This window comes from Polyodon spathula, chromosome 23 (genome assembly GCF_017654505.1).
Source record: "Polyodon spathula isolate WHYD16114869_AA chromosome 23, ASM1765450v1, whole genome shotgun sequence".
Classification (NCBI taxonomy): Eukaryota; Metazoa; Chordata; class Actinopteri; order Acipenseriformes; family Polyodontidae; genus Polyodon; species Polyodon spathula.
The window spans coordinates 7,384,584-7,401,390 of NC_054556.1; the positions used below are offsets into that span (position 1 = coordinate 7,384,584).

General features: G+C 34.8%; 1 protein-coding gene across 13 annotated transcripts in view; it reads left to right on the plus strand.

Annotated features, from left to right (window-relative positions):
- The first annotated feature begins 6,674 nt into the window (after positions 1-6,674).
- LOC121298129 (microphthalmia-associated transcription factor-like) overlaps positions 6,675-16,807 on the plus strand; it is a 42,925-nt gene continuing 32,792 nt past the window's right edge. For 12 of the 13 annotated variants that reach the window (XM_041224972.1, XM_041224974.1, XM_041224981.1 and 9 more), the window contains exon 1: positions 6,675-6,898. In XM_041224972.1, the coding sequence (XP_041080906.1) occupies positions 6,795-6,898 (104 nt within the window). In that variant the 5' untranslated portion in view covers positions 6,675-6,794. The remainder of the gene's footprint in view (positions 6,899-16,807) is intronic. The other variant, XM_041224978.1, reaches the window with a different exon arrangement.

Here is a 16,807-nt window from a genome sequence, read left to right on the forward strand (position 1 = left end):
AATCACATCCTGTGTTGTAATTCATTCTAATGGAGCTGCAATCAGATAATGTGACCTACAGCAAAGGTACCAGGATGCAGCAGTTTATTTTAACCATTGGGTGTTGGTCGGGCAGCAGGTGGAGGGGCTCCTCCCTAGTTAATCAAGCTAATCTATTAATCAACCTCCCTATTTAAGCCCTGTGTCGAACACTTATTCTCTGTCTGGTTTTTCGTGTTTTCCACCATCCTCCCCTCCTCCAAAATGCAGCACCACCTCTTCAACCAATCTCCCGAAGCATAGGCGTTCCTGATTAGTTTAGGGCAACACTAGTCTTCTCAAATTATTATTTTCATTTTCCCCTTACAGGGAAGCAGCGCTTGCTCACCAGCTTTGGAGACCAATCGGTTCAGTCTCACCTCACGAGCCAAGGAGAAAGCATGTCATCTTCCTTAGGGTGCAAGCACATAATTCCTAATTCAAGTCACAGGGCTTACTCCTCGCAGCCCTTGCTCCTATTCCTTTTATGGTTAAATATCTAAAATATTTACATATTTATAAAAACATATATATATATTTTTAATCAATGCTTACAAAAAAACATAGAAATTAATGTATATCTTTATGCATAATATTTTCCATAAATACCACTTTCCTAGATTCCCACAATTAGTTAAATACAGTACTACTGTATTTGTTTTCCTGTCGCCTATGTTCTACTTGTTTCCAATAAATCCACTTGCTTTTTTTCTTATAGGTTCAATATTATAGGTGACAGTAGGTGCCTAAAAATACTCAATGCATAATACAGTGTGGTCTTGCTCTGGGTTTAGCTCAGTAGGATTTATACCAACACAAATTGGATTACGAGCCTTTGTAAATTAAAGGGCCTATTTTAAGGTTTTCGACCTCTATAGACACGTGAAGGAAAAACACCTAAACAGTTCAAAATGACTGAGCTTTAAGGGCTGTAACAATTTGTAACATGTAATTCTTTGCACTGTATGTTTCTGTACACAAACTGTTTTTTGAGCAATGTATGTGCAGAGTGACCACTGTTAAGAGCTCAATGAAATGCTTTCATAAGTAAGTGTAGCATAGGCAGTGGGCATCTATGGCCTGCCTTTCAAAGATCTCCAAGTGCAATTGTAAAACACATTCCCCAAATGCATAACCCTAATACCTACAATCGATGAAAGCCAGGAATCAATATGAAAATACTTTGCGTTCATCATCTTTGAAGAGAACCCCATACTACTGGTACTTGTATTCACAGATTCATTAGGCCTTGTTTTTTAAATTTTATTTTTTTTGTTTTGTTTTGTTCTGATAACAGGGCCATTTTACAGTTTTTATGTTTTAAGAATCGTCTTGTTATTTTACGCACAGATAGTAAAGTATGGAGTTTGGAATAACACTTTGAACAAGGGCATGAGTTGAGGACACCAGTGTTGAATATGTATTACAGTAATATCTTTCTCCTTTCTTACACATTTTAGGCCTGTATACTCACCAGTAGACTAGCAATCATTCTGATACTGGAGAGTCAAATATGAATGTAGTGGTAGAATGATTTCTTTGCTTTTGGCTTAGATTATTTATCTTAAATTACACATTTGCCATGAACATACCTGAGAATTTGCATATATTCCATTGTCATTGACTATTTATAGTAATAAAACGTCAGTGAAAAACACTAGAAACAGATTGTGAGATATTAGTTTTTATTTAGTTTGACTTTAAGCAGTGGTGACTGGTACCAACGCTGTTAACAATAAATCACCCAGAAAGACAGAGGTAATATTTTCAATTAACATTCAACTGAAAGGTCACTCTCTCCTATAGTCAATTGTTTAGAGAGCGCATAGTTGGCATGTTTTGCATACATTATGTGCTTGTAACTTATTTTGTATCCGTATCAAGCATCACTATCTTTTCAATTATTAATTATTCTGGCCCATACCCACACAAAAACACAAACACTATACATGTTAGGTTTCATTGATCAGGGTTTGAAAATGTAATGCAGTCATTTTGAGTACATCATACTGTAATCCAGGGTTTCAGGTTTCAAGTGTTGAACAGAGTGGCAGCTGTTTATATGGAAATATATGTTCTTGGTAGATATGCAGAGCACCAAATCCTATCATTCCTTTTGTACCTCAGGAGGTTCTAGTGAAATGATGCTGTAATATATCTAGCTGATAAACTGCATTCCCCAGGGGTTCCAGGCTCCTCACTGCAGGCCGCCAGCAATCTCCAGTGCTCTAGTTTACAAAAACCAGAGCGTCTGTGTTCCACAATTTCATTATGAAGATTTCTGTCACACCTTGCAAACATCCAACACCTATTAATGAACTCATCTCTACAAGATGGGGTTTTCTTACGAAGATCAGTGGCTTCATCTTCTGAGAGCATTAATTTAATTAATATTCCTGGGTGTTAGACAGATAGGGCCATTCTAGCCATTCCAAATCTTGTTTTAAATAAAATTTTGTTAAAAACAAATCCTGGTTACTTTGTCGTCATTTTTATATTAAATTCCATTGTATTTTATCAATTTAGTTTATAACAACGGAATCCTGGTTACAATTAAAATATCTCAGTTTTTATTTCCGGTGATTTTTGCTTTGGAATATAATTTTAATTTTGCTCATTTGCTTGAAAATATGAACATTATAACTTTAGGTTAAATGTTTGTAACTATAACTTTAATTACACCCTACACAAATGTACAATCTCCAGTTGCAGACTGGATGGTGTAATACAGACGGGAGCGACAGCAGCTCCTGTCTCATACTGGAACGACATAAGATGTTTTATAGACTGGTTTCACATTGCAGATATAAAGATGTGGAAATGTTACCGATCATTTTAAATCCTCCTGGATAAAGTTTTCCATATGAATTAAAGCACACACCCCACCCCCCACCCAGGACAATTTCCAAACCCATCTTCACTAACAAATCTGAAAATGAGATGCTGCATCTCAGCATATCTACAGTTAAATATCCTGTGTAATCTACTGGCAAAACCAGATGTCATGTTTGGCCTTATCTGCATAATTGAATTCAGTTGCCACACTTCATGTATTAATGGCTTTTGATAAACAATTAAAATGTTACTACAATTGTGTAATGGGTTTTACCATACAAAAACAACTATGCTGGTGCATCAGTAAATACACTGCGAACTCAAATGAGGTGTTCATTAATGCAGCTGTTGGTCATATATACACGCCACATACATCCTTAGCTGTTTGAATGAGGTTGCACACAGATTAGAACCAGCAATGAATCAAGAACTTCCTGGGAGAAGACTGTATACTGTGGTAATTGGCTAATGCCAGTTATAATAGTTAAATAAAAAGTTCAGGCTTTGAGCTGTTGAGGCAGCGCCACCATTATGTAACACAAACACCAGATGGCTTTACTTGGTCAACAAGCAAATAAAGAGAACTGCTTACATTTGAACTAATTCGGGTGTAAAACTTCCTATGACTGGCTAGTCAGTTAATGTTCTGATATCCTCATTTATGGAAGAACTACAGTACTCCATGAACCTCCAGCATTAATCGTACTGTATTCTAGACACCCACCGCCTGACTTCTAATTGTGTCATCTATTCCTGCCCTCTTTGCCGAGCTTAAAATAGTGACAGGGGATCACATTACTAACAATATTTTAATCAAACCTCCCCTAGCAAATGTCTTTCAGTATTGGGACATAGTGAGGTTCCAACCTTGACTTAGGTCTGTTTTCAATTGCTACCCCTGTTCATTAAAGATATACAGTGCCTTGCAAAAGTATTCAGACCCCTGACCAATTCTCTTATATTACCGAATTACAAATGGTACATTGAAATTTCGTTCTGTTTGATATTTTATTTTTAAACACTGAAACTCAGAATCAATTATTATAAGGTGACATTGGTTTTATGTTGGGAAATATTTTTAAGAAAAAAAAACTGAAATATCTTGCTTGCATAAGTATTCAACCAACTTTCTATAACGTCTGTTTTCTGTACTGTATGCAGATTCAATGCAAACTCATACTGTTTACCACAAACATCTACAGCTGTCACACTGTATTCTGTATTTTCACTCTGCGTATTGCAGTCCAAGTACTTTGATTAATAGTGATATATTGAATGAGAAGTCCTTGGGTCAATGACATTACAAAGTTCAAGGGTAAGAAATGGTTGGGCAGTCTAATTACTGTTTTCCAGGACTAGAGAGCCATCTGCTGGGAACAAAGGGGAATGTTACAATCCGAAGGTTGGCTCTTTTGACCAGAAAGACCAGTTTTATAAATTATTATATATATATATATATATATATATATATATATATATATATATATATATATATATATATATATAGAACTGGGATGAATGTCACTCATGTCATATAAAACTGAAGACTTATTTTATAACTAAAAATGTTCGTACAGGGTGCCACAAACTAGGTAGAATAACATGGTAAAATTGTCTATTGGAAAACATGCTCTTTGACAAAAAAAAAAAAATTGTGGTATTTCCGTGTTGTGGTAATGCAAATCAAAAGTTAGAAACTGTTTTTTTTTTTTAACACCATAAGGCACAACACCATTACGTTTAGTTTTCAAGTAACTTGCTGCTGAAAACTAGTAAACTTGGCACTAGGAGTAAAGAGCTAATAAAGAAAACGACACATATATTGGCTATCCTATGTATTGTAAAAAGACTGTACATACATGATGTTGCCAAACATCTGTAGCCTAATATTGCCTGTAACAATTTGTAGTACCAAATAAGCTTATCCTGCCCATATATATATATATATATATATATATATATATATATATATATATATATATATATATATATATATATATATATATAGGGGTATGAATATCAGAGTTATCTTAACTAATGTATTCTTTTGATTTAAATTAATTTCAGAGTATCTATCATTTTGTGTTTCAGTCTTCACCCTGGTGTCTTTTTACAACTCAGTTTCAAGCCTCCAAGTACATCTGGTGTACTAGACTGTAACAATTAACTTCACTCCTTGCAAAATTCTGCTCCTGGTGTATGTGCCAGATGTACTTAGCGGTTAGACATGATTTTGAGAGCTATACTGAGGCTCAACAACAAGAATAATAACAAGAAGAAGAAGAATACGCAATACTTTTGCAATATACCTGCCTTCTCAGGGGCATCCCTGTCAATGGGATGTTGGGTCAGAAGATTTAACCCACTGGCAACTGAATGGAGGTTAATGGTTTCATTCTATTTATTTATTTATTTTGTTTTTGGGGGATCTGAGCTTTGATGACAGTAAACGTTTTAAGCTGATATTGGAAAAATAAATAAATAAAAAATTCCAAAAAATAACAATTCTGTTCCGTATTCCAACTTTCCCTTCTGACATGAAGCCCCAAGACATGGCATTTCCTGCTTCACATTTCACAGTTCCACACATTGTCCATTGAGATTTCATACTCTCGAATCTGATCAGCCATGGATTTGTATTAACAGGCCTTAATCTTTGGTTAGAAACATGTTAGGAACACATAAATATAGTTCACTATGATTGAAGGTCCTGTACCAAAAATATGTTTAAAGAACTAACAGGTTTTTACAATCTTTCTCTATTTCCATGGCAATGCACAGGAAAATTCTGCCTTTAGCAATGTTATGATGTGCGATTGACAACCCTCTCTCCCAAAACCACTGACATTCAGTCATACAGTTTACTTCCCAATTCCTGCTGAAAAGCTGATCAACAAGAAGGAAACTGAAAAAAATACAGCTATGACCAAAAGTTTTGCATCACCTTTAATTTTAGGATTGAGACATTATTATAACTCTAATTATGAACATAATTATATGAAAATAATTTAGATCTTGTATTTAACATCGTGTAATCAAAGAAACTATAAAATGATATTGCAAAAGTATACTGGAAGCCATAATAGTAGCACAGTATTTCATGTTAGCTTTCTAAATGTTTCAATTGTTGTCAGTTTTTTTGTATATAGAAAACTACACATTATAATTCAATATGTTAACGTAACAGTAACGTAACCAAATTCTGATGTTTAAACTGATTCAAGATAATGGTAAATAATCATAACGGCACCACTATTATTATTATTATTATTATTATTATTATTATTATTATTATTATTATTATTATGATGATGATTAGGCAAAAAGAGATACTGCGCATGCAATGCAGATGTTTGTGATTTGTTATATTCTAGACTGCTTACTATATCAGTTTATCTTAGCAATGTACCCATTTACGCGTTTGTCTTAAAGCATTTCTCGCCAATACACCAAATCTGAGCGTTTTTCTCATTTAATATAAAGTACTATCAGTGTTCTTAGGTTGTGTCCCCTATAAACCTCTTGACTGCTATAAACAATTACACAGCACTTTCCACTTACCGAACATTTCTGCCAAAACCAACCGTGGTGCCAAGGAATGAAAAGGGTGACATTCCATTGGTGACTGCAACCAATGAAAAGCTGCAAGCATTGACACTGTATCAAAACACCAAGCCTGACACACGCTAGCGAATGTCAATGCCCCGGAGCAATCTGGGATTTGTAGTTTTTAAATCCTCCTCATTCCCTTCGAAAGCCTCTCTAGAAATGTTTGGGAAAACTACAACTCCTACAAACTCTAGCGCCATCTAAGCGTAGATGGGAAGAGGACCGGAGTTCTGGAGCCACTGCTGCTGGTACTGGGTGTTTGACACTTGGAACGTTGTTACATTTTATTTTATTCTTTGTATTTGTATAATTTGACACTGACAGCGGAAAGAATGCAGTCTGAATCGGGGATAGTACCCGATTTTGAAGTCGGCGAGGAATTCCATGAAGAACCTAAAACGTATTACGAACTGAAAAGCCAGCCGTTGAAAAACAGGTTAGTGCGTAATGCAATGCAATGTAATGACACTGTAATGTAATGACACTGTAAGTTAACTGTAAACTGCTGTTTAGAGAATATTGCCTGGACAGAAAAGTTAATATGAAGTACAACTGTTAAAATATGTATATATTTAAAACTACAGTTACTTATTTATTAGATTCCCCCCCTTCAAGAATAATAATATTAAAAATTACTGTAGCTACGCATGTCATCATATTGTCTCTCACTGTCTATTCATTTTATGGGAGGGATTTGTTTGCAGATGGTTGTTTTTTGCACGGCACGGATAATACTAGTTTTTCTCTGGGGTGTTGTCATGTCTATGTAAAGCTGTGTCAATAGTTTTTAATGGACAATGCATTGTTTTAGGACATCCACCTGCATATCCTTCAGTAGTTGAATTAATAATAGTGTAAGTCTCTATGTAACTGTAAACACCCACGTTCATAGAAACATGTCTGGTTTCACAATTATCATATTAACATTAATTGCCACGATTTTGTGATGCCATAACCAACAGCCTGCCTCCTGAGGAAACAGCCCCTATGCCTTTCAGTTTAATCGGTATAATCTTGGTTTTCTTTGCTTTCACCTGTATTCTAAAAGTGATCTTTGAAAATAGAGAACGTGTTCTGTATTAATTCATTTTCATTTGTACCATGAAGTGTAGGCTGTTAGAATTTGGTGAAGGATCCAGAATTTGGATTGTTGTATTTTTGGATGAGGAAGCAGTTTTGACCGCATTTAAAGTACTGAGACATTATAGTCATAGATTATGGCTGTTTCACATCCACTATTTTATATGAACAGCAGAGATGGCAGTGAATATTGCATCATTTTGCTTTTTCAGTAATTATTAACATACACTATTTGTGGTACAAAAAGGCTACATTGTTACAAAGAAATGGCCATGTTGATTGAGTTTGACATCATACAGCATTTAATAACAAATGCATTGTACACATTGGCATTTGTTTTTATTCATTAGAAAGTAACAACTGGGATACCCTATTTTGGATAATCTTTGTTAAAAATGACTTATCAATGTAAAATAGTGCAACATTTGTTGTTATCACAGTCAATGTACACCAAGGTTTAGCATCACCTAGAATTTTAGAATTTTAAGATTGAGACAGAATTTAAAGGATATATATATATATATATATATATATATATATATTATATATATATATATATATATATATATATATATATATATATATATATAACATAATATAGATATTTTATTTAACATGTAATCAAAGAAACTACAAAATGATATCGCATCTAACGGAAGCCATAATAATAGTACAGTATTTTATGTTAGATTTAAAAATGTCATATTTTTCATTTTTAGTCATTTTTCCAGTAAGAATGTGGAAAACTACAAAGCGGTATGTAATTCAATATGTTAATGTAACATTATTCAGCAGGTTTCATTCGACTTTATGAAGCAAAATTAGTTAATTTTATAGGGTGATGGAAAACTTTTGGTCAGAGCTCTTATTTGTGCTTCTGTTATAACTCCTGCTTTAGCTCAGACTGGGACTGGTGCAGCATTGACCCTGTGTTGCAACTAAAGCATATTCCCATCCTAGCTAAACAATTTGAGTCCAGCTGACTCAGGTAACCTTTTAGCTCTTCAGTGAGAAGAATGGCCGCTAACTGAGTACCAAGTTTACTGATTGGATTGACAGTGCTGGGATAGTGCCTGTCAGAGAGGGCTTTCAGCCTGCGAATACTGTATCTTGAAAGTATATCAGTGCATCAGAAGGGATTACTTTATGTACATGTAGCTGCCTGAAATTTATCAAGATCTTAACTCCAAAATGCAATTTTCAACAATTTGTGAAATAAAACAAACAGCTTAGAAGACTAGAAACTGTGCCTTAAGTTTTTTAAATATATTTAAGTTATGTTACACTAACAGTTTGATTTTCCTTTCACAAATATTATACCTTGATAAACCTGAGCTACTGTCTCATAAGGACAAGAAACAGGGTCTTAGGCATCAGCCTTTTGTTTTCAAACCATTGACTGTTAGATGTCTATACTATGCTGTTTCATATCATGGAAAGAGATTGATAAAAGGTATGTTAAAACATGTTCATCTGTACTGCTCCTCACTAGTTTCAAGCCAGTTTTCTACAATGCACATTATTTTCATTCTGCAACTGCCTTGTTTTTGTAACATCAAAACCCTTTTGCTGTCTTCTAACTTACCAGCAAAACAGAGGAGCTCTGCAGAATAAAAGGGGAACAGAAAAGGGGTCTGATGTGCTCACTGTACATTTAGAAACGGTTTGAATCTATAAAAACACATCTGGTATGTGTTTGTTATATAAAAAAAAGTCTATCCATAATTAAATTATGGTAAAATGAAAGTGATGTGAACTTTGCATAAAGTGTTTATTTTTTGTCCTTTACATTGATAAAATGGCCTCAGTTTATCCTGTTACCTTTATCATAGTATTCCATGCATGAGGCATGTGACCTAGATAGCAGCTGTACAGATTCCCACTTTTATGAATAGGATATTGTATCTGTCTCCCGACTTTATGGTACATATACAGCTTGCATGTGCTGCTTCCAATTTAACAATTTCTTGAACTGTAGGGCAACTCCTTCTTATGAGAGACATGAGCAGTTATTTTCTATTTAATGTGTGTGTGTGTGTGTGTGTGTGTGTGTGTGTGTGTGTGTGTGTGTGTGTGTATTTCATTTCAGTTTGACTTTAGGGGTTTTCTTAAAAACAAAAAGAGAAACCATAGGGACGTATGCCCGAAATCTTGTAACCTAATTCATAATTCTAAACCAATTTCTTCATTAGTAAATTTCATTACTTTGTTACTAAGTTAAAACATGAATGATGTTTTTGTGTGAGCATACTTTTTGAACTAGGGCCACCAGATCCTTGGAGAAACTAAGGGAGATTAATTTACAATGGTACAGAGGCCATATTTTGATTGAAATTTTAGGCTAGTTTCTATGATAATGTAAAAAACATGCAGCATCTTGGAGCCAAATTAATGAGAGGAAATGTCATAGAGGTTGACTTCGCTAAATTTATATTTGATTTCTGTACACAGGACAATTCTTCAAATACACAGCAAACAGAACAAAAATACCAAACCACCTCAACCTTAGCACAAAATAATGTTATTATAATGAAAATAAGATTTCAATGTGTACTATTATACAGGTTAGAACATATGAATATAAGAAAAAATACAAGCAAGATGAGGCTTTTCTCCCTTTCGAGTAGCTGGTTGATCTCAAACCTTTGTCAAGTCAACCCACCTACAGTACACGCCTTCATAATCACCTTCCATATTCTCTTCTGTTTTGCACTGTGGCTGCCAACATCCGCTCACAGTTTATTAATCAAGTTATAAGATGCCTTTAACTGTCAGCAGGCCCTTGTTTTGCACTAATATAATTTAAAACAGCTTTGTTTTGTCCTCATGCCAACCTTATACAGTAGAAGCTTTCCTTTGGACATCTTCCTTATTTGATGCAGGTTTTTGTATAGGTGCTTGGCATGATTGCTTAGCAACACACACAGACTTAGGGTGACTTGAAAGTACATCGACAGCTGGCTCAGTATTAATTATGAAGGGGACCAAATTTATGCCTCATATTTGGGCAGATATTTAGGTTTGTTCAACTTGTGTGAATTTAACTTGTGTGAATACGCTTTGGTGATAGACTTTTGGCCATTGTAGTTGATTAAATTGTATTGTATATTAAATTAAATTAAATTGAATTGTATATTAAAATGGTGTATTATGAGGCTGGATTGTAAACAGTATTTTGAGGGTGTTGATTGATTGTTAGACAGCACTAAATGTGTATTACAGGATAGCATATTTCAAACCCATTGATATCTGTTTACAGTGCAATTTAAAATCAGACTTACCGTAAAGGAACTTGACAATAAAAGAAGGACTGGTGGAAGCTGTGGGATCTTTTCATGACTCTCCTCTGACCTTTAAATGCTGTTCAAAAGTTAATGCCTGAATTATATTTTAGACAGTCATCATTGAACTTTTGGATGTAAGGTACGTACAGAACATAATATCAAACGTTTAACATAAAAAAAGGTTTATATAAGAATCATGTACATTAAAATACATTCATTCCTTTATTTTACTAGTCAAAGTTGTTTGTATAACAGCTACTCAAGAGAGCACCACAAAGCTATGTACAGTACTGTACCTGTACATTTATAGCAGTAAACTCCACAAGGAAAGCCCTGACTGTATGTTGCTCTCCAACAATAATAATAATAATAATAATAATAATAATAATAATAATAATAATAATAATAGTAAACAGAAATTATAATAGTGCAAAATAAAATTACACCATTTTAATTAGTTTTAATAACTCCATGTTGATTCATGATTTTATTAAATGCTTCCAGAATATTCTGCACATACTTAATAAAAATGTATACAACATGTTTGGGAAATGTACTGAAACTGTTAAATCTCAGTTGGCAAAAACACGGCTGAGATTACCTGCCAAGCCACTTTGAGCTTTTTCACTGCACATGCAGTGTGCAGTAATCCATGCAACTACTATATGCCTTTTCTATCTGTTGTTACAGTATATTCAGGGCCTGTTCATATTGTCTGTTTTATATAAACACTTGTCTAAGTTACACACGACTTCCAACCTGGATTTTAGTAGGTTGTACGCAAAGTTCCCTTCCTAGAACAAAATGAATTACAACAGCATCTGTGTTCTTCTCTTTTACATTGTTTCCTTTAGTCTGTGCGTTTAGAAAATGTGATTAAGCATTTTCTATATTTAGAACTTCTGGAAGAATAACTGACGTTTCAATAAATATTCGTCAAAAATGTATACTTTCTAGACAGTATATCAATCTAGTATGGTACAGTACAATACAGTATCTACCAAAGCCGTTTATCTTATACTGTATAAAATGTAAACACATTTTCCAGTATTTTACATTAGCAAACATGCAGCGTATTTGTGTCTGTAAAATACCATTTAACATGTTAGCATTAACGCTCCAAATAAGTCTCTATGGGCTTGAGTCCTACCCAGAGAAACGTCCCTTAAAAACCGTGCTGCTCTGCTTGTTCTCTGATGACACTTGGCACCTGACTGTGGTACTAGTATGTTGCCAGTTGTTGTTCATGAATGACACAGATAAAGATGGTGACTCTTTATTCTTTATCTTGACTAAGTTAAAGTCAAAAGCAGAGCTGGGAGGGACACCGTTCATGAAAAAGGCAGTCACTTTAAGGTTGGGAATACCAAGCCGGCTATCAAGCCAGCAAGGTATAATTCAGCAATAACTTCTGGGCAGTGTGAGCAAATAACTGACACAAACTTCTCCAAAAGAAAGCACTGTAAAAGCAAAAGTTGCCCAGCAGTATAATTTTTATACCTGAGATCTGATAAAATGTTATTCATCTTCCCTGTATGCCTGTCAACAAAACAATTATATTTAAAATGATTAAGAGTACAGAGACATACATGTGCTACATTGTAAGTTTAAATACACTACTGTTTGGTTGCAGATAATACAGACAGAAGATGTGCATGCAGCAGTAAACAGTATATTTTCATGGTTAAGGGGGGAAGATACTGTACAAAGACCTTTATATTTCAATAGGGTCTTTGTTGGTGACCTTAACATTTGAATATTCTGCAACTGAAAAATGTTTGTGTAGTTTAAATAATAGTCATGCTTCAAGGCCTGGGTTCATTTATTAATAATAAGACACACTCATGGCAGTACAAAGCTCAGTTGAAGTTTGATCTCCAGCAGACACTTCACTGAAGCCCAAGCCTCGGGAGTAGCCTGACAACATCACTAATCACTGTATTGCATCAGTGAGCTCTAGGCCAAGAAGATCACAGAGTTTGACTTAAGAAGTGCGAGCTTTGTTCTTGGCTTCCACAGCTGGGAGACAATTCCTTGGGAATAAAGCATGAACAAAGGAAGCAGTGGACAGGGTTGTAGAATAAGCAGCCTGATAAAAGAGAAACTGTGAAGCGCCTGTGTTTTAAATGTACCATTTCTTAGTTGAAATAGTTGTCAGATAACCACTTTAGAACCATGTAGACAAACGTTATTAATCGACAACTACAGTGCACAAGGCAGTCACAGTCTTCCAATTGATTGAGATCCGAGGGAATTTTCTGCTTAAGAGGGGTCTCTTCGCTCTCCTGAATAATATTTGTCATTCAGGTAAAAGCAGTTGTTTCATAATTTGAAATGATTACACTTTTTGAGCTGGGTTTAACTTTTATTTGTATTCGTTATAATTTTTTAACTCCTAGATTTCGTTAAACTTACTTATTGTAAAGCAGACAAATAACATTTTATACTCTGACTAATCAACTGAGCTGGGGATGGAATAATGCTCTTAAATTATGTAATGCAAGTAAATTAAATCTTGCATGTAAATTAAAACATTCAAGCTATAAAACAGATATTGAAGCTGACATCCTGATTATTAAATTAAATATATTTAAGGGCTGTTCTAGAAAAGCAGTTATTGCCAGCAGTAAACAAGGTCAAATCCTTGTTATTTTGTTTAGTTAAGGCCGCCACACACCAGAGTCGATGCGATTTTTCATTGGGCGATAAAATACTTTCTCAGCGACATGACCACATACACCAGAAGCGACACAAAGGCAATGCGACAGATTGGAAACTGCCAAATCAGTAAAACTAACAAAAAATTGTTATTGACAAAGCTATGATCAAGACTGGTACATATTCGTCAACATGATGTAGTAATTATGAGTGCCTTTGAAATGGGCCCCTGTTTATTATCTTTAAAATCTGTACCTTTATAATTGCAATGATCTTAGTCATGTTTATGGGTATTTTTCCACAGCAAGTATTAGTTTCTCCTCTGTCATTTTGGATACTGCTTCACCCTGCTGGACCATGTGCATTGAAGCTGTTCTCTGATTGGTCAATTCCCTGGTTCATAAATTGCAAAAAATAAGATTCAGTTCTATTTATTTCACGTCACCTTGGTGTCACAACCCTGTGTTGTCTTGTGTTGCCAGTGATTTGAAAGATACTTAGGTTTGTTTCATTTTGTCACATCGCTGCACAGTTTCGCTTGCCGCATCATGTCTGGTGTGTAGCCTTTACTGTGTTTCAGTTGTAAGTTGACGATGCCTCTGAAAGCTATAATATATTGTACAGCATTAAAGGAAATGCTTCCCTCTTAGATAAGACCATTAAAATAGAGCTTAGTGAGTGTTTGTGCGAGCTGGCTAAAGGAAAGACTCATGTGAATCTGGAACCAACTCCCCAGTAATATTTTTGAAGCTGACACCCTAGGATCCTTCAAGAAGCTGCTTGACGAGATTCTGGGATCAATAAGCTACAAACAACCAAACAAGCAAGATGGGCCGAATGGCCTCCTCTAGTTTTTGTAAACTTTCTTATGTTCTTAAAGAAAAAGCTTCATGTCCCTGAATTGATCAGATGCAAACCATCAGGAGGAAAGAGTGCAAGTTCTAAGAATGAATTACTAAAAAAAAAAAGTTAAAACACCATTTGGAATCAAAGTGAAGCATGCACAACATTGTCGGTTCTTCTGGAGGTCATTGACCGTTAGGATATAGTTGTTAATTTCTGTTGAATTACACCAAATGCCATTTACTTACTGTACTATAACACAATGTAAAAAAATTATTTATTTATTTTTGTTCCTGGGTAGTAAATTTACAGTATAATTGTAAATCTCGAAAAACTACTCACTTCTAAATCTTTTGTAGTCCTTTTTGTATTACTTTAGTATAAATACATGTTAATTTGGATTCATATGTTGTTTTTTTTCTGACTTTATGTGAACGAAAAGAAACAAAAGCTCCTGTTTTTTCATTGGAAATAGTGATATTTCAAAATATCACTGTCCTGGTCACAAAAGCAAAGTTTGTGGGGAATAATAGCCATTTTCTATACTTTTGAGGCATAAGCAATTAGGAAATAACACTTACTACCCAGGAACAAAAATTGTGTTACATAGTGTAATCTTAAACGGTGGAGTTTCCATTCACAAAAGAGCTTGGTAAGGCTGGCCTTGGTGTGGGCTTCTTAGACAACAGAACTTCCTTATTTGAGTCATATAGGCCCAAAACAGCAACCGCCAAGACACAGTGTGCTTTATTTGAGCTAGTTAACACACGGCAGCTGTGCTGAGTATGTGGTTTGTTGGATGGTTTTGCAGGAATTTATGAAAAAAGCCAATAAGTAACGGCTGAACAAGACAGCGACAATATGTGAGCTGTTTGTCTTATGTGCCTTAAAATCCCTGCAATGGCTCATTAGAAATACAAAAGGTACTTTATTGTACAAGATACAACTGGGGTGCTCTTTTATATGTATGTACTGGTGTTAATTTGTTGATTTCAGATGTCGGTCTGTAAACCATCAACACAGAGCAGTAAATGTGTTTGTACAGTAGACTTAGTATTTTTCTGATATATTTTTTGTGTTGCTCGAATGTTTGCTGAAAATGTTTTCTCAGACTTGTATGCTGGGTTTAACAGAATAAAAATATGAAGGCTGCATTTAACAATTGCCGCTGGAGGGTTTCCAACAGCCATTTTATATGGTGAATATTTGGGAGAAGTGACTTCTTTTAGTATTTACAATACTTATATCTCTTAAAGCTTACATATTTTTTTCAAGGGCATGAACAAGAGCTATTTTTGGTACACATGTTTTCTTGGCGTTGAAATGTCACTCACAGTCAAGTTCTCTGTTCACCGAAGTACTGTGAAACTGCTATTGAAGATTTGATTTAAATGCACATTTCTGAAGTAGAGGTAATTCATGTTCAACATCAATTTCATGTACCAGATCGTTCTGTTTTATAGAGCTAAACTGTAAAACTTTTAACTTCAGGGTTCAGGGTAAACTTCTTCTAAAGATTTGGAAAGTACAGCATTTTCGTTCCACTCACACTTAGAGGTGCAGCTTTGGGTCCAATCTAGTGAAATGACAACAGCACATTTTCTGAAAGAAATACAACCATTTGGGTTGTACACATGTAGTAAGAAGCAACATAGTCGCAGCTACTGTAGAAGCAGGCACAGCCATTCCTCTGAGCAATATCTTGCTAGTTTTATGATGTTAAAATTGATGTATTCATATTCAGTGTAATGCTCAGGACATAGCTAGAATCATGATGCTATTTGTAAGAACTTTAAATGTTATTTCTAAAAACTTGCCAACAGTCATTCTAAATATTTACTTTAGTCAGCCCCAGTTCCACTCTGCACACAACAGGTGGCAGTACTTTGTAAACGTATTCAGAACAAAGCAGTCATGGAATCTGTTAGAACATAAAAGAATATTAATCCGTACAATATTCTTTTTGAGAAAAAAAATAAACAACCTCAAACTATTTGCAAAATCTGCTAGTGATCCCAATCTTGCAACTTGCTGTACTGGTGCTTAAGACCAGCTGTTGAACAATCACTACAAATCGTTCACTTGTAAAGAAAAAACCTTTCATTTAAAATTCACCCTGTTGCAGAAATAGATATTTTTAATGGGAAGTCCAGTCAGAAAGAAACACCCATATATACTTTTAGACTAAACTGACACCTAAGAGATGTATCATTAATATTTTTAGTGTATACATGTCACAGAGTGGCGCACCCTGGTTTTCCCCTGGTGTTGCTAACCCACTCATTAGTGAGCTTGCAGGGTGCGTCAACGTGTTTACTGGTAGTTGGTCACTAACAGAGTATTCGATTAAGAATAGTAACACATCTTTAACAACCTGAACTGTAATTATTGTGTCAAGATTAAGTGATATATATATTTTTTTAATATGCATAATGAGAAAAAAAAAATATATGTATCTTGATGTGAAAGGTAGCAAATGT